At 40.4% G+C, this 22,782-nt stretch overlaps 3 protein-coding genes across 5 annotated transcripts; 1 reads left to right on the plus strand and 2 right to left on the minus strand.

Moving 5' to 3' along the window:
* The first annotated feature begins 8,506 nt into the window (after positions 1 to 8,506).
* Positions 8,507 to 9,629, plus strand: LOC120452464 (zinc finger and SCAN domain-containing protein 23). Of its 2 annotated transcripts, none has more exons than XM_039636695.1 (3): positions 8,507 to 8,642; positions 8,698 to 9,292; positions 9,411 to 9,629. In XM_039636695.1, the coding sequence occupies exons 1-3, from the start codon at positions 8,567 to 8,569 to the stop codon at positions 9,568 to 9,570; spliced, it is 831 nt and encodes a 276-aa protein (XP_039492629.1). In that variant the 5' UTR covers positions 8,507 to 8,566; the 3' UTR covers positions 9,571 to 9,629. The 2 variants fall into 2 exon arrangements, with proteins under 2 accessions (XP_039492629.1, XP_039492630.1); XM_039636696.1 differs by having other exon boundaries at positions 9,359 to 9,489.
* A 3,724-nt stretch (positions 9,630 to 13,353) lies between these two features.
* Positions 13,354 to 13,785, minus strand: LOC120452186. Its single transcript, XM_039636296.2, has one exon. It carries the CDS (start codon positions 13,783 to 13,785, stop codon positions 13,606 to 13,608), a length of 180 nt encoding a protein of 59 aa, XP_039492230.1. The 3' UTR covers positions 13,354 to 13,605.
* A 122-nt stretch (positions 13,786 to 13,907) lies between these two features.
* Positions 13,908 to 15,346, minus strand: LOC120452184 (hemotin). 2 transcript variants are annotated; one of them, XM_039636295.2, is made up of 2 exons: positions 14,720 to 15,346; positions 13,908 to 14,213 (listed from the first exon to the last, which is right to left on the minus strand). In XM_039636295.2, exon 2 carries the CDS (start codon positions 14,172 to 14,174, stop codon positions 13,908 to 13,910), a length of 267 nt encoding a protein of 88 aa, XP_039492229.1. In that variant the 5' UTR covers positions 14,175 to 14,213; positions 14,720 to 15,346. The 2 variants fall into 2 exon arrangements, with proteins under 2 accessions (XP_039492229.1, XP_039492228.1); XM_039636294.2 differs by having other exon boundaries at positions 13,908 to 14,230.
* Positions 15,347 to 22,782: the final 7,436 nt, after the last annotated feature.

The following is a 22,782-nucleotide window of genomic DNA, read 5'->3' on the forward strand; positions in this document are numbered from 1 at the left end:
CCAAAACTGCCACGCCCACACTTTTGAAAAATGTTTTGATATTTTTTCATTTTTGTATTAGTCTTGTAATTTTCTATCGATTTGCCAAAAAACTCTAACGCCCACTCTAACGCCTACAAAACGCCAAAAACTGTCAGTGTTTAAGACTCTCCTTCTCCCTACCACTAGCTGAGTAACAGGTATCAGAAAGTCGGGGAACTCGACTATAGCGTTCTCTCTTGTTTTTAAGTAGAATGGTGGAGTTTTAATGGCCAACAGGCCGCAGCTACTTCACTTAATGATGCGACAATTGTCCCAAAATTATGTTATTTGAGTGCCAAGTCCTCGACTCGAGGATTCAGACAAAGGCAGGATTCCACCGTCATAATATTTATCTTGAAAAATCCTTTCACTCCCAAGGCCAATAGATTTCTATTCCAATTCAAACGGCGTTGGGAGAGAGCAAGATGTTTTGGAAATTAAAATTCAAATTCGTGTCTACTAGCCTCCAGGGTGGGCCTAAAAATGGAATATCTTTTAAGAAGCGCAATTTACACTGCAAGAAATTAACAACATCTGCTCAAGAAAATAGTTGATTAAAAGTGGTGAGTGAAATAATTATTTTAAAATACCTCCTACATATGATTGCGTCTTGCCAATTTGTAAAAATGATTCGAGAGTCAATAATAATCATCGAAATAAGTATATGTATATTAAATTATAAAAAATAGAGTATTCAAGAACACTGAAACTAAACCTAAGGAAAAACGGAGGTTGCAGGTGAAATGGAAAATCGTGCCTGAAATCATAAAACATTAATCGGATTGTATCTGCATTAACTCTCGATTGGGTCATACATATGCAACTTCATTTGACTGAGACGTGCCCGAGTTTCACGCTTTTCTAGGATTTTCCCTTGGGCCAATTGAGATTTGCACCTTGACAATACCAAAGAAAAACTAATTTCACGAAAATGGTTTCAAGTGTGAAATAATTTCCGCAGGAAAAGGAGCCTGGCCACAAGGCGATCCGAATTTCAACAATAGTCAGGCATTCGGAGGCCCTCGGGCACATGGAATCCTTTTTTCCAGCCAATCTTCGACTGTCACACTCGTTTTCCCTCTTGCCAATTAGATGTTTATAAAAATGTGTGTGCACTGAGGTGACTGGAAACTTTTTCCATTGCCGCTACCAACTGGCCAAAGAGAATTTGGGAAACCCGCTTTCCCAACCTTGCACTCTATTCGTTTTTTCTAAGCCACTTAAGTTCGTGAAAGCACAAAGGCTATTGCAAATGAACAGCTTAAAGGTGAGGGCTCTTTTCTAACTTTAACTAAATTTAAGAACAATTTACACTGCAGTTTTGTTGGGTTTGGAAAAGTACTAATATCTGCTCGATAAAACAGGACTTAATTCTGTGGCACCTCTGCAGATTCCTTAAAGATCCCGGAATTTAAATGGAATGCCAATACAAACTTAAGCTGCTGAAAGACAAAGAAATTAGTTTTCAATTTTAGAGTTTTTTTGAATTTAAATGCATAGCAAAAGTGCGAACACTTAGTTTCTCATTAAACTGGCAGCAGCCGCAACAAGGATGACGCCGTCAATTGTAAAATATGAAAATATGCAATTATAATTTACAGTCTTCCTCGCTGCCACTTTTTTTGGGTCTTTTCGCGGCAAGCTTGCCACATAAATTGCGGAAATTTCGACGGCTGAAGCAACTTTGTGAAACGATATCCTCCACCTCCACTAAAAAAGGCGATGGAAAAAGTTTGCCTGCTAATCCTGGAGCTGCAACTACACTGCACGAAACTACAAGTCGGCAAACACTTAACAATTAACTTGCCTCGCACCTGAACATCCGAACACGAACACACATATACACACACACGTCTTTCACCTGCCAGGATGCGTAATTTATGTTAAGCGCTGCATTTTTATGTTCAAACAAGCGAAGAAGCTGCTTATCATACAAGGCGAAGCCTCAGCTGCATTCTCATCCCCATCCTCATTCCCATTTTCATTTTCATTTCACTCGCCGCATCTTTGGGAGTCACGGCAAAAAGTTAATTGAAACACACGCAAGAATGAAGAATGGTGGAAAATTGTTTGGAAGACGTTCATGCGTTTCATTTCTTATGTCACTCAAAACATGTCTCCAAAAACGAATCATACGGTAATCAAATTATATTCATAATCAAATATCTGTAAAAAACCTACGATGTAATAGTTTTAAATAATCCAATCTTTTGAGATTTTTTATATTCAAACATATAAGCTAAGTTAATTAAACAGATTAAACATAAAAGGAGAAATATTCAAAATTTAAATTCATTCACTAGAATCAAAATATCCCTAAAATATTATTACCAAATTAAAATGGACCTGTTTTCAGTATAGTATGTAATTAATATTAGTAATTAGTATTATTTACTATATTTAATATCATCCACGTACGCGTAAATTCATAGAATCAGGTGGGGCATAACCTTCTCTACGAGTTGAAGAAACCCTGGCGAACCGAATGCCTTGGCTGCTCCGCACTTCACTCACCTTTCTCCCGGATTTCGGATGAGACTTAATCCTCGAAGCTGGATATCAAAAGCAACAAGGCAACGAGATGAAAGGACCTTTCGAACATTTCTGTTAAAGCGAATAAAGTGCAATTAAATTATGCATTCGACAAAAAGTACTCCGCAATAATGTAAAAAATGCATACAATCACCGCAATGAACACAATCGCTGGATCACATTTATTTAATTAAGAAGAATATTACGCGAGAACAGGGAGAGCCGAGATTTTTCGGGTGGTGGACGAACGGGGGGGCCAATTATGGCTATAAAGTGTCTTCATTAAATTATAAATTCACGAGCTTAACATAATTTGCATGCCAATGCATTTTATAAAGTACTTTGTGGCCATGAAAAACATGAAACCGATGAACACGAAAAAAGGAGTTGGGGCCCAAATAAAAAAAAATGGCAAAAAAAACAGGCGTTGCAATAATGAAACCAAAAAAAAACACAAAAAACTGGGACCTCGTAATTGGAAATGGCCAGCGGCCTGTTGACACTTGCGGCATGTAAATTAACAGTTATTATTGCTATTTAAAAACTACAATGCAAACAAAATAAATGCCGGCGAAACAGCTTTAAAGTGGCAAATTGATAAATCGCCCGCCAGTTGCCAGTCCAGCCACTAAGCCCAGAATGAAATGCGGATTTTTATGCCAGCCCATAAATTATTCGCCCCGATAAGCAAAAACAAATGCGCAACAGATTTGGCCAAACAAAATCTATTTATTGTTATATAAGCCGGCCCCTTTCGACATGGCCGAAATCCCGGAACTTTGGCCACGTTTTACTCGCGCAATTTTATTTACGGTCTAAATTTTTGATTTGGGTGCCCCGTAAGTTTATTTTTCAGCTGCCACAATAGAACGGGAAACATTCATCTGTGTGGCTGCAAAGCGAAATGAAATTATTAATTTGCATGTGTGATTATTTTCATATAAACAAATGTGGCGACGAACGGCGGAAGTCGGGGAAAGGCAGCCAGAGTCCATTTTTTAATGTCCTGCGGCGCTGAAAAGTATGCTACAACTGTGACTATGACCTAGGCTTTGCAAGTGTGTGTGCGTGCTCTTTTTCTGTGTGGTTGTGCAAATTAAATTTGCATATACGGCGCATGTTTTCTTTACTGTGGGCAATGCAATAAACAAGCGCACACCATCAAACGCATACTGCGATATTTTGTGCACAAGCTGACTTGAAAATGGGATACCTCGCAAGAGAGTCAGTAAATGGGGTTGCAAACGAGATACTTTACTTTTAGATACTTCTGTAAATATAATGATTAAAGCTCTTTCCCTTTTTTTCATTCGATACTACTGAACTCAGTACCTTGTTATCTTTACCCAGCTCATAATGCTCCATATTATTATTCATTGTGCTCATGAGCTTAGAATACAAAAATGTTAAATTATACAGCACCACAATAAATTTGCATTTCCGAGACAGTTGAATTGTCCCACTTCCTTAATTTTTTGCAATCACGAGAACCTTGATAAGAATGGCCTTGCGGGCCAGTTTTTCTGGTTAATTCAATAAATATTTATTCGTCATTGACAAACATTATTATTGCTGTGTAAATTATCCAGCGATTAATGCAATCGCTCGAGGCACTCGGCATACACATTTCCTTGGCCGCAGGATCGCAGCTGCAGCCGACGAGCTAAGCAAACAAACTTGAACAAATAAATTTGCTACGTGCCAGCTATGACTTATCGCCGTAGCCAACAAACATGGCCAGCATACAAATGGATCGCCGAATGGCCGAAAGTACAAAGCCAGCAAAATAACAATTGCAGGAGCAAAGGATTCGGACTCGGAACAGGAGCAACAAGCATTTGTCATGTGACAATGGCCGTGGGTAGCAAAAATCCACGAACTCCGGACGACCATTTCATTCTCATGGAGCAACCACAAAGATAGCGAATCCAGTGGTCCGGTGGTTTCGTTGCTCGGATGCCATATTTTATTTATGGGCACAGTTCCGTTGCACAAATTTGCCGCCTCGACACTTGGCCACACTTCTGTCCAAGTAATAGACCCATAACGGGGATACGTGTTTGCCAAATTTGCTTGTTTGCAGCTCAAATTTAATTTATAAACTAAATAAACAGGGAGCCTCCGTGTGCGCCTGTTCCTCTAATCAATTTCAACCGATTTACAGTGCTCACTCGACAGGTATTCCTTATCGAACCACAGTTGTATAAACATACTTTTGCTTATCTGGTTTACGTATTATTAATTTTAGATTAATATAAGAAAAATATGGTGTCTAATAAGAATAATGTTTAAAACGAATAAAGAATAAAATAAACGTTGTGATCCGTTGAAAATATATTTCAAAAATATTTTAGTTGTTGCAAATCATATTTTTATTATATTTAGGATGTTACCTCCTCAGATTCTTTATTATATAATATATAGAACATGTAAACATTATGTAGTAATCAATAACCGGCACAATAAAATGATATTCTTATGATAATTTTAATGCACCGTTAAAAATAATCTCTTTTTACAATAAAATTACAGATTTCGTATGTGGAATGCACATACATCTAAAACTTTAATAAAAGTTCACACTCTGATCCAAATTGAAGGCTCATCAGTGGCAATTTCGGAGCCGTTGGGCTGCCGACAGTTCCAGCAGTTTCCCCTCCTTTCCGAATAAAATCCAATGCTATTGCCCACATTTCATTCTTTTTGCATTGTTATGCTGGCCACGTAGACCAAACTGGCCAAATGCTATGCAAACTTTTGGACAAATTAACAAATTTCCCCAAACTCACGGAAATAGAGTCCTATTTGCCTATGTCGCAGTTTGTTTATGCTATGGCCTTGGGTGTTATAGGGAATAGAGCAAAGCGGGAAGGATGGTCAGGATGGGCAGGATGGGCAGGATGGAGAGGGTGCGTTAGAAGGTGTTGATGGGGCTGGTCGGACTGGTGGGGCTGAGGCAATGGTCAGACCGCAGATGCTGCAAACAATTGTGTTTTTCTTTAGTAAATAAGTGGACAAGTAGAACGGGATTTGACACTTTTTGGCTACACACACACTTTGCGGCATGCAAATTTAATTGCCAAACGCCTAAGGGCGATTGTCGCAGCTTGAAATACGAGAATTTGATTAAATTATGAATTTTTATTTGCTTGGGATTTGTTGCATATGAGATGATGACAGAAACATTTTTAGTAAATTCACCACAGTATTTATTTATGACAGATTTTCCCAAGGAAAAACTCTAACCAAATGCAAAATGCAATTGGCAAAATAGCAACGAAAATCCATATTCTTATCCAGGTGCCAGCAAAAAGGCAAAACAAAAATAATTACATTTTAAATTGGGGAAAATAGTGAAGTGTGCTCCATGTCCTTACACAAACGTGGCCAAATCCTGCCGTGACTCGGTCTCGGCTTTTCCGGCCTCTGCAGATTGACAGCCAGCCATGACGATTCATTTGTATGTTGATGACAAAATTTGCAATGCAATCTAAGGCATCGGCCTTCTGGGAGGCCGCCAATAAAAGAAGCTTACGTGCCTTGGATTAAAGTAAAAGAACCAATTCTCAGCCTGATGACTTCGACTCGAACGGCAAACCAGAGCTGCAAAGGTAATAAATGTGGCAGAGACCAAATTGTCTCACAAGGACTTAAAATAAATTTAAATAGCCTTTACCTGTGTACCTTTTCTGTCTGATATAAAAACAGTTTTTAATGCATAATTAAGTGGAAAGCATAGTTTGGTTTATAAAGTGCATACATAATAGTAGGTATGAAGCCGAGAATAATTTTTAAGTAAGCTTAATTCTAGTCCATAGAATACTTCCTAGTTCTAAAGTTTAAGAACAATAACATTAAATATATTCAGATGGAGCAAACTACGAGCAGCATCCTAAGTGGAAAAAGTCCGTGGACAAGCCGTAGTGCTTTACAACTTAATCAAGTAATGAGGTTAGTCCAACCTCTCATTTGTGACTCATTGTTGACAATCCTGGTAAACATAAAAAACATAAGAGAGAAAAAAAAAGATGGAAATCTCATTTGTGGTACGTGCATATTAAATTCCATGCCCAGCTGTGAACACAGTCACTAGTGCATGGGTATTACTTGCTTTAGTGGCCGCCCAAGAGTACGCAATAAAATGCTATGCAACTGCATCAAGAGCTCGGCAGACAAACGCAATTTCGATGCTTGTGTACTTGAAATAGATTTTTAATAGTCCGACTGACACACAAATAAACAGAGAGGAGGGCACCAGCTCCTTTTCAATGGCACTGGAGTCCTGCTTCATGCCAGCCTTTTGTTTGGCAGTCGAAAGCATTTATGCGATTTTGTCGTTGGAGCAAAACACGAAGATACACTCGCACAACACACATTTGCCACAGCAAATATAAGTTTATGAAAAATGTCATTTGTTTGGTCCACAGATATGAACTATTTATGGACACAGAGAAATGAACAGCAAATTTGCTGTTGTCGAAACGAATTAATGTTTAACTGGAAACAATTTTCCTTTGATTGTTGTCTTCCTTCTTCTCGTTGGATGGATGGATGCAGTGCGTTTCATAGAAGTGCGTGCTGTATGAAATAATCTGCAATGGAAATACAGGAAATGAGCGTAATTTATGAGATTAGTTAATTTAAATGATTAAGTTATATACTTATATTTACTGAGTCTAGGATCCGTAGAGTACTTAGTAACTAAAGCCTCTCTAGTTTTATTTTATTATTCTATGTTCATTTTATTTTTTAGGTTTCAAGTTCATTCCCAACTTGGGCAATCAAACTCATTTGCTGTGAAACGCACTGTCGTCGAGATTGATGCACTTCGAAATGACCAAGTAATTTGCTGGCCCAATATTTTGTGGTCCTTTTCGGCCATTTAACAGCCGAACAACGAGCTGGCGGTAATAAAGTGCCAAATAAATGCAATAAAGCTGTTGGTACAAGTCGTTGTCGAGCTCGCAATTGGAAGGGGGAACGGGGAGTCCGGGTGATGCCATAAATGTTTTCTCTTCCGGCTTTTATTACAAAACACACTCAAAACGGACAAATAAAAAATGCAAATAAATAAGCGCAGCAAACTGTCGAACAATTGAAAAGTTCCCCACAATAGAGCTGGGACTTAAGTGCTTACTGAAGGAGCTGCAACGGAATAGTCCTTAAAGCAGTCCAAGGATGTGGGTGGCTGGATGCCTGGGTGGCTTCGGCTGCTCTTGGCACAACTGGATTACAGGCAAATTGCAAAACGTCTTTGCATGTCTTGAGCAAACCCCCACACACACACACACACACACACGAATGTGAACAGCCAAGCCAACTAATTTTATTGCTCAACACATTCGTGCCTTGTTTATTGCCCAGCTCCCATCTCTTTCGAGCCTTCCCTTCCCTCGCTTTCTTCGAGAGCAATCCCGGATCCGTGTGCAAAATTTTTAACAGGAAGATTGCTTAAGTGCTTAGTCTTGAATTTCCCAACCAAGGCATTCACTGATGGCCAGCTCCTTTAAGGCAGCCTGTTTACTTCACTTTCGGTGGTCAACCCCACTGGTTTCGGCTTTTTTTTATTTAATTTAAATCGATTTAAATCAATCCACACAGACGCTGAAAATAACAGAACTTCAGAAAGTAAATATATTTTACTTGGAATAAACGACATCGAATTCCACCAAATGAAACTTTTAAATGAGTTTATCCATATACATATAGTTCATCTTTGTAGGGCTTTAGTGCTTAAGCTTAAAAGTTTGGACCTTTAATGAATTTCCAAGCTCCAAAATTGTATACATGCCTTTAATGGCAGGATTGCTATTTTTAAACGACTAGAATGGTGCAATTTTTTTCAGTGCGTAGTTACTGCCTTGCCAATCTGTTGGCTGCAATGTAATTTCTAATCGAGTAGGCAACTCAAATGAAATCAGCGCAGCAGGCTGGTTGTAGCTGACTGACTTTTCAGAGCCTGTCAAATTGGGAACATTTGACGGCAGCTCGGTTGTGAGGTGTATTTAGCATCATGCCCAGTATTTTTCGCAGTTTCTTGTCCGATCGCTATAATGGCAAGCAGGAGCGATTCTACGAGCGCTATGAAGGTAAGGCATTCGCGAGTTTCAACAACCAAGTAATACGAAAATTCCGAACTTGCAGCTTTTTTTCAAGCCATTCCCAACATGCCACCGATGCCAAGGCCAAAAACCAACCACCATATCAGGGCAGCCACAAAACCGGAACCCAAAAGCAACGTAAAGTACACCTATTGTTATGGTCGAAGTGAACTCAGCAGCGATTGGCGGCAGGGCGACGACATACCCATTGTGGTCAGGAGGGAAATGGAGGAGCGACTGGGCATCCAACTGATGAGTGTCCTTCCAATTGCGGAGAGCTCTCTGGTCAGTCATACCATCTGGGAACTGAAAATGCCAGGCGAAAGTTTCGGTTCGATGCCTAGTGGCATCATTACGGTCTTGGCTGAGTCCACGCTAACCCGCTCGAAATACATGCGGAAAAGACCCATTTTGGCCAATGTGAATGTGCCACCAAATATTACGGAACTACCACTTGCCCAGCCAAATAAAGTGGCGGAAAGGAGGCGATTCAAGCGGGTTGACGGGCCGTTCGAGTGCAGGGATTGCATTAAGAAGTTCGATCATTCCTGGATGCTCACTGCCCACATAAGGACCCACACCGGGGAAAGGCCCTTCGTGTGTCCTGATGCAAATTGCCAAAAAGCCTTTGCGGATCGGTGAGTAGTGATCTTTCAAGGAAACTTTAAAATATTCCTAGCTTACTCAGTCCACTTGAATACCAGGTTGAATTTTTTTCAAATTTTTAAGATAATAATTATGGCTTACTGAATTTAGCTCCAACCTGCGCTCCCATCAGCGAACAATGGGCCACCACGAGTGGCAGCATCAATGTGGACAGTGTGGCAAGTACTTCAGTCAGCTTTGCTACTTGAATCGACACTCGATGAACGCTTGTCGCAAATATCTGATGTCCGTGATGCACAAGAGGTTCTAGCTTTGTAATATTAAATGTAATAATGGGGTATATTACACATGTTTAACATTCTTTTTTCTCTTAAATTGCAATGATGCGGTATAAGACATTTATTCAATATTCTTTTCATTTAAAGAATAAATCCTTCATTTCAATCAGACCACCAGCATTGTTGTAAGTTAACTCTGCGTCGGTAAGGATTTTTATTCAATAAAAGAAAGCGTTTAAAAAAAACTTTGGTTAGTGCAGTTTCCTAGAATGGTATCATATCACACTCCCACGTTTTTCGCTGGTGGCACACTACTTACCATTTCAAAGCAAGGTACCCCAGCCTTAAGGCGGCATTTGGCCAGAACGTATTGGCCAAGTTTCAAGTATCGGCGGCCAGACCAAACACACACACACTCAAAGGCACAAGCACTCACGCACCCACACACACACCCACACACACAATGCAATTGCGTTCAATGCAACTAAATTGGCTCATTAGCAAACAAAGTGTGGCAAGGTGAGGTGTGGGGAGGTGGTTTCCAGGACGAGAAGTGTTCCTTTGGCCAGCCAAAACAGTTTCCCGAGGAGTGTCTCCTCCGCCTTGTCGACTGGCCCCAAAACTCAAAAGTTCCAAGTGCGAAAGTGGTTCGTTCGGCGACTAAATCAAACAATGCCAATAGAGGTGCACTGAGAATAAAGTGTATGTTCCACAGCTATGCTTATTGTGTAATTACATGGATGGTACGACCATTTATTGCATTTAAAGTGACTTCAATACACTTAATACTTAATCTTCGCTTCAGGTGAATTTGATCAATATTTCGTATTTTGTTAGACTTTTATTTACTCACAAAAAGTGCCAAATTAATGTGCCAATGCCTTAATATCCGAATTCGTACTTTTGGGCAATTAATGGTCGGGGTGGCGGGGACGGATTGGAGGGGTCGTTATCTCTTTAAGGATACGACTTCGATTGCGGTTAACCCAGGCCGCAGTGTAAACCCCACATTTGGCGGCAGCAGCTGCACGGCCAAGTGCCACGGTCGCAATGCAAACAGTTCGATGCAATTCGAGGGAAGGACGACGGCTAATGCCTTAATTTATGGTCGCCAGATAAACAGGAGATGATTTAAGGACCCCCTCCACATATTTCTCAATGTAAAACATATGTCCACTAAAACGCAATTACTTAAGCGAAGCGAACAATGAAAAAGGAGCGCCAAATGTATCGGTTTATTTAAATATTTGATGAGCCCGCGTCACCTAATAAAATTGTAAAACATGAGCATTTATTGGGCAAAAGTCCACCAAATTTTCTTGCTCCTCGTATTTTTTTGTCGTCATTCCTAGTTGGGTAAGTTGGCAAACATGATAGGGGTGGGCGGGAAGGCCAGCTAAGTGAATTTTTACGCCACCATGAACGCAAGTCGCGTGCTGCTGCACAAGAAAGCGAGCAGTGAAAATAATTTAATCGACCTTCAAAATACCTCTTAATGGTATGTCTAATATTGCATTTGTAGATATTAGTATGTAGTGACTTTTTGGGAAATGCTCATCAATTGCATTAAACTTTCTTATGTAAGAATTTTTTTTAATATTTTCTTTATCTAAATAATTTGGAACACTTGACCCTTTGTTATAGAAAAAGTATCATTTTTTTCACTCAGAGGGTATCAGGATAAGCAGAAGCCAGAGAACACAAGACATCCTCTGCCGTACGAACGTATTTTTAAACTAATTTTCCAACTGGGAGCATTTCGATGGCATTTAACGTGCCAGCCATCAAGGAGATGGCAGGACACTGCTGCAGGATCCGAAGGAGCAGCCGAAGCCGGTCAGTTGAGCCGTAAATTATTTTAGCGTTTCAATTTGGCTAGAAGGGAGACGGCTGTGGCAGAAGCAGTCATTGGCTGAATGGGTCCCATAATAAAGAATATATATGCACGGACATCTATCTATTGCTTAAAAGTTACCCAAAATGATGAGCGAATAAAGTTCACTAATTCAATTGGATTTGCATTTGGCTATCGCGTTTTGGGGAAACTAGCGCTAAATAAGTTGCTGAAAACTCTTTAGCTTAAACGGTAAGAAAACTCAACAAATTGGCAAGAAAATAAAAACTAACAATCCAAATTAGGGAGATACTGCAATTTATCTGCAATACAAATAAATTGAAATTCTATAATTGTATCAAGAGGTATTTAAGAATATATAGAATACTTAAAAAATATTGTATTGCAGACAATCAAAAAATTATCTTTTTTAAATAGTATTGACAATGTAAGACATTAAATAGCAGAGTAAGCAAAATATACGTATTTTTAAAATCAACAAACAGCAAGAAGAATGGCAGACTGTGCAAATAATTCAAGATTTCTTGTTTTGTTTTATACACAGCAAAAAATATGTATTTGACTAGTTTGTTAAAAAAATTGTTGTTTTATTTGTATATTAATAAGTTTGTAAAATCGAATAATTTACTAAGCACATCATGCCCAATAGATTTGCTGTTTAATAATTTTGACTTCTGACGGAAATACCTTGCCATTCGTTGTTTTAAGTTGTTCACTTTACACTTTTGCAACTTCATTCGGTTAATTTAATTTTCCTTATTACCTGAGACGACTTCGTTTGCCGGGATGTGAATGAAAATGTTATTTATTAGCACATCTCGTCCTGCCACTGAGGACCATCAAAACCGCCGTGCAGCGCTAAATTTTACAGGTCGTGAAAGGAAACGTCAGCGAAGATGCATAGCCAAGTTTTTGGCTAAATTTATGACCCGTCGTAAGCAACCAACAACTCCCAAATACACCCAACCAAACACACCCACACACACCCAAAGACATCACGTTTTCACCTTAAGTTGTACTTAAAGGCACTTCGTTCATGCCGTGAACTCATCAAACATTTTATTACTGGGCCATGGGATGCATAAGAGGCAACAGTTTTTACGGGTGCGATCCGAGTGGAGACAAATAAAAGCACTGGTATTCAGATACAGAATGAATCATTCATAATCGATGGTAAACAAGGCGACAAAATTCCAGTGACTACTGTTTTCAGCGTTCGTTCTTTGTTACTACATGTTTCGTTTACATTCCTTTATTTGAATTCATGGAAATAATATTAAGTTTAATATTACTGATAAAATATAATATTAATATTATTCTTTCTATTAGTTACTGGATTTTATTTACAAATATAAGCTTAATGTACACGACTAAATAGACAAAGTTTTTATACCCGTTACTCGTAGAGTAAAAGGGTATACTAGATTCGTTGAAAAGTATGTAACAGGCAGAAGGAAGTGTTTCCGACCATATAAAGTATATATATTTTTGATCAGGATCAATAGCCGAGTCGATCTGGCCATGTCCGTCTGTCCGTCCGTCTGTCCGTCCGTATGAACGTCGAGATCTCAGGAACTACAAAAGCTAGAAAGTTGAGATTAAGCATACAGACTCCAGAGACATAGAAGCAGCCCACTCTAACGCCCACAAACCGCCCAAAACTGCCACGCCCACACTTTTGAAAAATGTTTTGATATTTTTTCATTTTTGTATTAGTCTTGTAATTTTCTATCGATTTACCAAAAAACTTTTTGCCACGCCCACTCTAACGCCCTCAAACCGCCCAAAGCTGCTACGCCCACACTTTTGAAAAATGTTTTGATATTTTTTCATTTTTATATTGGTCTTGTAAATTTCTATCGATTTGCCAAAAAACTTTCCTTCTCCCTTCCACTAGCTGAGTAACGGGTATCAGATAGTCGGGGAACTCGACTATAGCGTTCTCTCTTGTTTATACTCTAATTGTTCAATTTGGAAATATTTGTGGGAAAATCAAAAGCAAGGTTTTTTATGAATATTAGGTTAATTTAATCAATTTAAAAATAATAAATGCAGCAGGCAACAGCAAACATACCAAAGGTGGCTAGAAGATTTTGATTTGGACAAGATTTTGACCAAAAGTTTAATTGAATGGCTTCCCTTTTACTGTTTCTTGTTATGTTTCTCGCAGTGCGGTGATTCACATGAACTTAACTCGAGCCGAAGCACTTTGTCAATAGACTTGCAGTTGCTCCGCAGAGATATCCCCAAGCAAAGAAGGCGTGGCCTCGCGCCCCCGAGATCTTCGACACTCGCGGACATTCAGATACCAGTAGTAGAAGTAGATGAACACCATCAATAGGAAGACCGGTCCGCAGATAAAGTAGGATAAGTGAATTTGGCTGTCGGTCATCGTGGAGCACTGCCTAAAACATGAATTAGATTAAATTCAGATCGTTACATTCATGAAACGAATGAAACACTCCCGTATGGTGAAATACTTATTCGGATTAATCACCTATCTGGACAGCAGTTCTAATAGATGTCCACGCTGTTCCGGCTGTGCGTCAGTTTCGTGCTGGCCACTTCGTTGTATCCGGGAATGATCGAAAGCCGACTGAGTGGCAGTGGCAACAGGGCTTTCTGGTCCTCGATGCGAGCTGTTCGGCGATCGCGGATGCACTGATGGCAGTGATAACAATAGCAAACCAACGTAAGGGCCATAATGACAACGGAGGGAATCAGCCAGAGCGGATTGATTTGCGAGATATATACAATTGTGAGTACTTTAAAATCATCCATGTTGCAAGCGACGCGCGATTAACGGAGTGGCAAATATAACTAAATAGGAGGGAACCCTAAAAAGTTTGTCACATGCGCTCAATTGGCGATTTATTTTCTCCGAATGCACTCAAAGAAATCACATTAAGCAATTGCTCTCTAACATATTAGTTTAAATTAACTAATTAATTTAAATTTTAAATATTTACTAATAATATATTTTCCATGCCTGTTGTTTTGCAAATACATACTAATATATTAATCACGGACATTATTCAAAAGACCGAAATGATTGAAATTAAAAATTAAAGTGTTTTCTCTGAAGAATTTGCTCTCCCTTAAAAATGCAGATAAAACGCTATTAATACTCGCATCGACTTTAGTTCTTATCCGAGTTTCTTGCTGTTACGACTGAGTTTGAATTGAACGATTCATTAAAAAATACAGAAACAACGAAAATTATGTGATTACGTGCTATCAAGAATCCTATTATTTTTATTTATTGCTTTATTTATTAGCCCTTTAATTTCTTTTTGCACTTTGTGCACCATACTATATGTACATACTTGTGATCCACATGCTGGAGTTGGTGGATAAGCGAGAGCTTGAATGAATCATACAAGGGCGCCAAGGTCCCAACTCATTGTTGTTTTCTTCGTCTCAGTCCGCTGATGTGGATCCCCCGGGAACCCAGAACCTGGGGACCAGCCTCGACTATAGCAAATGGAACTGCTAGACAAACATATAGAACTCCTGGGGAACGCGGCGTCCAGACGCAACTCAATTCAAACTTTGAAATTGTGCGTTGCTGTTGACTGCGATGCGACTGCTGCTGACATTTGATGCTTTATGATGGAGTAAGGACCAAAAACAAGCAGCGCAAAAATAGATGTATGCCAAATCGCAGCAACACCTCTTGTGCCGCATTCCACACTCCTCAGGCTGATGAGCAAAGTTTGCTTTTAATTTAAAATTTCGCCGCAGAAAAGTAGACGCAGTTTTCTGTTTTTTCCCGACTAAAGATGCTGAGAAAACCCACAACAGATATTGTGGGTTTTAGGGTTTTCCTGTACCAGATAAACAAATTTTATTATGATACTGAATGAAGTGATTTTATTGTGCAGCTTCGACTTTTCATATAAAGGGAGTCTTTACATATTTTATTTTAAAGGTGCCACAAAAACATCAGCCAACTAGGAATTCTTTTCAAGCACAACAGAAAAAAACAAAGAAATAAGTTGAAGTTCATGCATTGAAAATCCTTTTGTATTGCTTAAAATTCTTCCGGGGAAATAAAATTGTTTTTTGCCAACTATGTTCGAGGTTCGAAAATAATCGAGGCAGTCGGGAGTAAGTTTGAAAGCGTAACAACAACTCACTGGCCCCGCCAACCAAAAAAACACTCACAACGCACACTGAATGGATATTTCTCATTCAATTTCGCAGGTGTTTGACTCCATGTCGAAGGTGGTTACGAATCGAAGGAATGGGAAAGCCTTTGTCGATTTGAGGCGAACGTGGTTTGGTTTGTTTCGTTGCGTTTCGTTTGGTTTCGATTCGATTCGGTTGGCATTTAAGCGGATTTTCAAACGCATCCGAAATGTGCAAATGGACCAGATACTTCGATAGGACAGCCACAAGGGCTTAGATGAAGATGGCGATGGCAATACAGTCGTACTGAGTGAATTCCAAATTGAATTGGACATCAAGACGGCTGGATTCAATACTGTGGAACCCAACAGATAGCTCATAATTTAATAAGAAGTAACAGATAATTTTTGTAATATTAAAGCCTAGTAATTCCAGGCCCGCATTCAGCGTTACAAGTGGTATTTGCTTGCTTTTTGTTGGCCATTGCCACCATCCCAAACCCCACAAACCGCCACAAATCCACTTTTATCGTATGAGAACGTGTTGCATACTTTGTGGCTGCAGCTGCTGTTGTTTGCCTTTTGCTTTCAGCATTTTATGATACGCGCGATAATGATGGTTGCCCACAGACACATTACACCCAACCACGCAGGTTGCCGCCCAGTCACCCACCTATTTACACCTTTCACGTGTAATTAGATGCGCAAGTTAAGTTCGGGCGTGTGAAATTAATTAAAAACTTTCGCTGCTCCGAAAGTTGCGACTGAAAAGAAAGTAACTATAAACTTGAACCCCCACATGCAGAAGTTTGGGAATCCCCAACAAATTGCCGCAAGACAATGTCGGGCCACAAAGTCAAGTGCAAAAGTGGCAAGTACATAAGTTCCCTGTTGCAAGATGCCGATTGTAACTTACAGCATAAATCAGAGATAGTTCAGCCCAACTGCCCCCCATTTGTCCATTTCTCCGTCTGCCGATTGTCTATCATCGAAGGCCATCAGCAGACAAGCGTCGAGTTCGGTTGCAACATCCCACTTACCAGTATTTTTCCCGGTCCAGTTGCTTCTACACTTTCAAAGGGAGTTACGATGTTGGCCGGCGTCCAAGTTATTGTTATGATAAGAAATCGGAATTGGAATACCAATTCCAAATGGCTTAAGCTATTCTATACCAAATTCTTTCATCTTGAACTATTTTAAATGTTTTTTAGTTTAGATCAAATACAATAACTGTTTATTAATCCTTTAAGGTCAAAGAACTGTTTAATTTCTATTGTTCCCTGTAATTTTTGGCGAAAGGGTATTTCCTATTTCCGAAGTTATTTTGCTATCTGACCGAAGTCGTTTTTTTACCAGGATCCCTTTGGTATTTTCCAGTTTTGCTGCTTATTGTTGGCGCTGTTTGTTTTCCTCGCAATGGCCCAAAATGCTGCATATTTATGGCATGCCGCAAACGTTTATCTAAACTACATAAAGCAATAAAAGTTAAAAGTCAAATAACTGTAGTATGGTTCCTTGAAGTTGGCCTTGTTGCTCCTTCGGTTGTTACTGTTTTTGTTATTGTTTCAGGGTGTTGTGGCTGCACTGCTGAACACAGATGCCATCGAGTGAGTCTGCAGGAGCAACAACCCATTCCAAAGGATACTCGTATCCTTGTGGCCGGATCCGCCCTTTGGGAAGCTCGAACGGAAGCTGCCGACAACCGACGGTGATGAGACTCGTTATGGTTTCGGTTTCGTTGGCAGCCCCTTCAGGAAGTGTGGGATCTACATTATCTCGGGATGAGAGTTTGAAAGACAGAGAGCTAGAATATACCCTTTGTTAGGGAACAATCTGCGGATTTAAATACTGATCTCACTGCAATTGACGTAAATTATGTAATAAAGAGGTGTATAATTATTTATAGTATACTATAGAACTCTTACAATAAACAAAAGCTTAGAAAGCTAAATGCTGCCTTTCTACCACATAGTATGATTATGTGAACTCTATACCTGCAGTGAATTCCGATAGTCGAGCTGGCACTGGTGTTAATAAGCCAAGGTTTTATGTATCTGTTTACACTTACAAGCTGTCTGATAACTCGACTGGGAAATGGAAAATGTTGGGGGGAAAAGCGAGTGCCAGGATGGAGGTCGAACAATTCTCGAACGTCATGCACGTGCACTGCTCTTGTCCTTTTGGTCGGATACCCATGTAGCTGCTCCTATTCCAGCCATATCCTTTTAATCCTTTTGCCAATGCATTGCATTGCCTTGCATCGAGTTTGATTTCACACGCGAGCACAAAAACAATAATATTATGCCACAAACACTCGATGCCAACGAACATGGCCCATGTAATCACACTTGAGCTCCTCGCCCAGCCACACAAACACACACGCACACACACCTAACGTGGAAAACGCGGTTCCACCCACCAATACACACACACACACACACGCAGGCGCTGGAAAACTCGCTCTCACCCACACGACTTCAGCGAGATTGCGAAACTTCATTATATGCCCGTTGGCAGACAGGAGCAAGTGCAGAAACGCGTGCACTGCGCGAAAATCTATCCCTATCAGTTCATAATTAAGAACTACTTCTCTGTAGGCAAACCAGCATTGTAAAATGCTAAGCTTAGAAGAAGTGTATAACTTATAACAAAGGGCTTAGCATATATATTATATAATTTTATAGCACATGACTAGATCTTATTGCATAGAGCTAGAGTGTCAAAAGTGTCAACAAACTTCCATAGTAACTCCCGATTTCCCCCAGTGCTTGCCTAGGACTAACTGGCGCACCCCACCTCCGATCACCTGAATCGGCCAGTTCTTTTCCATTTCTATTTCTGTGCCGAGTTCTGCTGCCGTTTCTGTTTGGCTTTGTTCTCGACGCCCTGCATTGTTATTGCTGCCTTTCGCCTTTGGCCCGAATGGCATTGAGCTTGAAAATGTGTTTATTTGCCGGCACACACACGCACACACTCGCCACACAGCAGCAAGTGCCTGCCATAAAATCGCTGAATCCATCCACGACGACGCAAACAAGCTGCCATATGTCGGCGGAGGTTTGTGAGCAATCTTGCCACCTCATAGGTACTACTTGCACTTGCAACCGCCCACCCACCGATTGGCGTCGTCATTTGGAATCGGCATCATCATTCCGTCTCGGGGCAATTGTTGTGCATGTTTTTGTTATCTGCCGGCTGGTTGGCTGTAAGGAATGCTAATGCCTCTGCCTCTGCCTCTTTCTTTGCCTCTGCCACAACCAATTCCAATGCCAATGAGACTGCAATAAGTGCACCTCAGGTGTTGGCCAACTTGAAGTCCTTTTCGGGTTTGCTCCGCTCAGCTTACACCCAAAGAAAAATTATTTCTCAATTAGGCGGAGTGAGTCGTTAGGAGGAAGCCCTCCCTAGTAAATTTACATAACATGCTGGTAATAATAAATAGTGTCTGCAATGATTCCTTAATCTAACATTGAAAAACTATCTTACTCTAGGGTGCTATTGAAAAATCGGACGAAATGCCTTTTTAATTTGATTTAATTTAAATTGGCTAAATTTATTGGCTTTGTCAGCCCACGCATTTTATTTGCGTGTACAACGATGACATTTGTCGGGTTATTTCTTAACTTGCCCGGCTTGAAATTAAATTCCTTGGGCGGATCGGCTGCGGGGGTCAAGGCGGTGGTGCGAGGACGTGTGCGGCTGCCAAATGAGGCGACTTCAAGTGGCACATGGCAGCCCGTAGAATTTAAAAGCTCTCTGCAGTGCAAGTCACGCTTTCATTTGCGGCATTGGCCAATATATCAAAGCACTCAAACTGATTGCATTTAGTAGGATCCATAGCCGATGCAATGGGATCCCGAATCTCAATCAGTGTTGCCCAATGGGCTGCTAACCAAGTTAGTGTACACCAATCTTGAAGTTGATATAGCATGTCATATATATATTCATATTTATATATTTTTCTATATTAACTTTGTAACTTTACAAATAGAAGGGACACGTTTATAATAATATTTGAAAGGTCCATTTCAGAGGCTTGGTTCTGTACTTGTTAACTTCAGTGGCGCAACACCAGTGCATCATCGGTTGCATTATGAGAGCCACGCGTTGCAGCGGCACGTTTCTCATAACGAAACCCCGCTCCACTGTCCCCTTGGTTGCCTTGTTTGCTGGTCAAATCCATCACTCGGCTGCCCCACACCCCTCGGTTTAATTTGTCGCACAACAATGATCCCTCCGCCTTAATTGGTGTATCCCGGTCGGCCGGATGGCACTTGGTGGGGAGCCAGAAGTGTGTGCCAAACACATGCCACTTGCCACTCGGCACTGAAGGACTCGTCTTGTGGCAATTGTGCGGATGAGCTGCTACTACATTCTAGGCCATTAGCTGGGGTCCATCCTTTAGGGTCCTTCTCCCTAGAAGAAAGGAGGGACTTTCCCTGATGTCTGGCAAATGAAGGCCATTAATGCCAAACTATTTGAATCAAAGCCTATACAATTAAAGACAAGAGAGAACGCTATAGTCGAGTTCCCCGACTATCTGATACCCGTTACTCAGCTAGTGGAAGTGCGAAGGATAAGACTAATACAAAAATGAAAAAATATCAAAACATTTTTCAAAAGTGTGGGCGTGGCAGCTTTGGGCGGTTTGTGGGCGTTAGAGTGGGCGTGGCAAAAAGTGTTTTTGCAAATCGATAGAAATTTACAAGACCAATACAAAACTGAAAAAATATCAAAACATTTTTAAAAAGTGTGGGCGTGGCCATTTTGGGCGGTTTATGGGCGTTAGAGTGGGCGTGGCAAAATGAATCGACAAACTTGCGCTGCTTCTATGTCTCTGGAGTCTGTATGCTTAATCTCAACTTTGTAGCTTTTGTAGTTCCTGAGATCTCGACGTTCATACGGACGGACAGACGGACAGACGGACGGACAGACGGACGGACAGACGGACATGGCCAAATCGACTCGGCTATTGATCTTGATCAAGAATATATATACATACTTCATATGGTCGGAAACGCTTCCTTCTGCCTGTTACATACTTTTCAACGAATCTAGTATACCCTTTTACTCTACGAGTAACGGGTATAATTACAGACTAATACAACAGTATGTAATGTCTCCATCCATTTCATATTTAAATAGATCTTAAATATATAATGCATGTACTTTCACAAAATTTGCCCACTTGCTGCTGCTTTAATTCGAATTTTCATAGGGGTCCCTTCACTTCCACTTTCCATCCCAATTACTCATCCCCTCATTATTGTAATGCCCTGTTATGATGGATTATGGCGCACACGGATTTGCCATAACTTTGGGGATGAAATGCACTGCACCCAGCAGCTGACAATTAATTATATGCATCGCTGTGTTGAATTATCCCTCGTCGGCCCACTAAACCCGTGCGAAATTGCCCCCCAGCTAACCCATACCCCTTTAAATACTTTCCACATTTGTTGCGTGCGCACGTAACTCAAATGCCAAACACCTGCAGTTAACACGTTCGCAGTGCTTACAGAGCAGGCAAACAGATACGTTGCCCTGAATCCTCCATGTCCCCCTTGTCCGCCGTACTCCAGTATCCACTTCCGCATCCCCAGTCGTATCCGTGGCCGTAGTTCGTGCCCCTGCGGAACGGACAAAGCAGCGTTAAAACTGCACTTAAGTCAAACTTGCCAGACAAGTGGCGTGTGGAAAGTAGAAGTGGTTGGGGGTGAGGTCCTCCGATTTTAGGGGAACCCCAGACTACTGGGGCTGTGGTTAAACGGGATAGGGAAGGCACACCATAGAAGGGCCACTGAGAAAAAAATCTTGAGTCAAGTGCGCCTTGTAAAGAAACTGTGATCTTTTTAATGTGCTACAATATTTTCCAATTATGATGTTTATAATTAGTCATGTTGTCATGATGTTTATAATTAGTATTCCTTCTTTATAAAAATAAATAAATTTAAAAATCTACTCCATTAGCAAAGATTTTCATGTAATATTTGTATTTTATTTTATTAAATTTACTATTTCTTTTATAAGTGAGATGTTCACTAGGATTTTACTAATATGTATTAAGATCAACTTGTATATTTAACTTGTAGGTTTTTGTTTAGCTTGTAACTCTATTGGTTATCAATTTTTTGTTAATAATATAAGTAATTTTCTGGTGGTGTAACAACAGGCAACTAAAACGGCTGACGTGGCCGTTTTACGAGCGCCCTTCGGTTGTAAAATTTCATTACGAACTAAACGGTTTTCATGGCTCAAACCAGTGGTCATTGGACCAAAACCCACACTTCCTGCGCTTCTCCGACGGAATTATCCCTGCAGTCTCGGCCGGACTTTCTTTCTTATGCTAATTCGTGGCGCTCGGACACTTAGTTGATTGGTTTTTGTCAGAGACGTTGTCGCAGACCGTTGACTGATTGGATTTTGGTCATTTGGTCATTTGCGGAAGACCCAAAACGCCCAGTCCCCAGATAGACAGTGATTATGATTGCCCGAAAGTTGTTTAATTTCGCAAGGCTTCCAACTTTAAGACTGCCAGCTCCCACGCTGTAATCCTTTACCTATTATGTAATAATCTGGAGCACATAGGTCTCGGTTCGGAGGCTGCTCGGCTTGTCAAGGGCGTGCACCGGCCCCTGTGACCTTGACCTAGACCCACTCCCGGATTACATAAGTGGGAGGCGGTGGGTGGAGATGTAACATTGCTCTAACATTCTGCTGGGCTCTTACAGCACTCAAGCTTCCCTTTTTAAAACGCTTTTCACTTTGAGCGGAAAGGGTGATGCAGCAAAGCTTGCTAGTTAGGTATTTATTTCTTTTCTTGTAAATATGCCCATTAAACATAAGTGAAGACCAGAATAAAATACTTGTTTAGGATATCGCCCAATTCGATCAACTTTTTTAGTGGATTTTTCAAAGCAATATTTAAATAATGTAAAACTAGATATTTCTTTGAATTTCTAAAATGGTGATTTCTTAATGGTTTCTCTTATTAAAATTAAATAAAACAAGAGAGAACGCTATAGTCGAAATCCCCGACTATCTGATACCCGTTACTCAGCTAGTGGAAGGGAGAAGGAGAGTCTTAAACACAATTTTTGGCGGTTTGTAGGCGTTATAGTGGGCGTGGCAGAAAGTTTTTTGGCAAATCGATAGAAATTTACAAGACCAATATAAAAATGAAAAAATATATAAACATTTTTCAAAAGTGTGGGCGTAGCAGCTTTGGGCGGTTTGTGGGCGTTAGAGTGGGCGTGGCA

Source organism: Drosophila santomea, chromosome 3R (genome assembly GCF_016746245.2).
Source record: "Drosophila santomea strain STO CAGO 1482 chromosome 3R, Prin_Dsan_1.1, whole genome shotgun sequence".
Lineage (NCBI taxonomy): Eukaryota > Metazoa > Arthropoda > Insecta > Diptera > Drosophilidae > Drosophila > Drosophila santomea.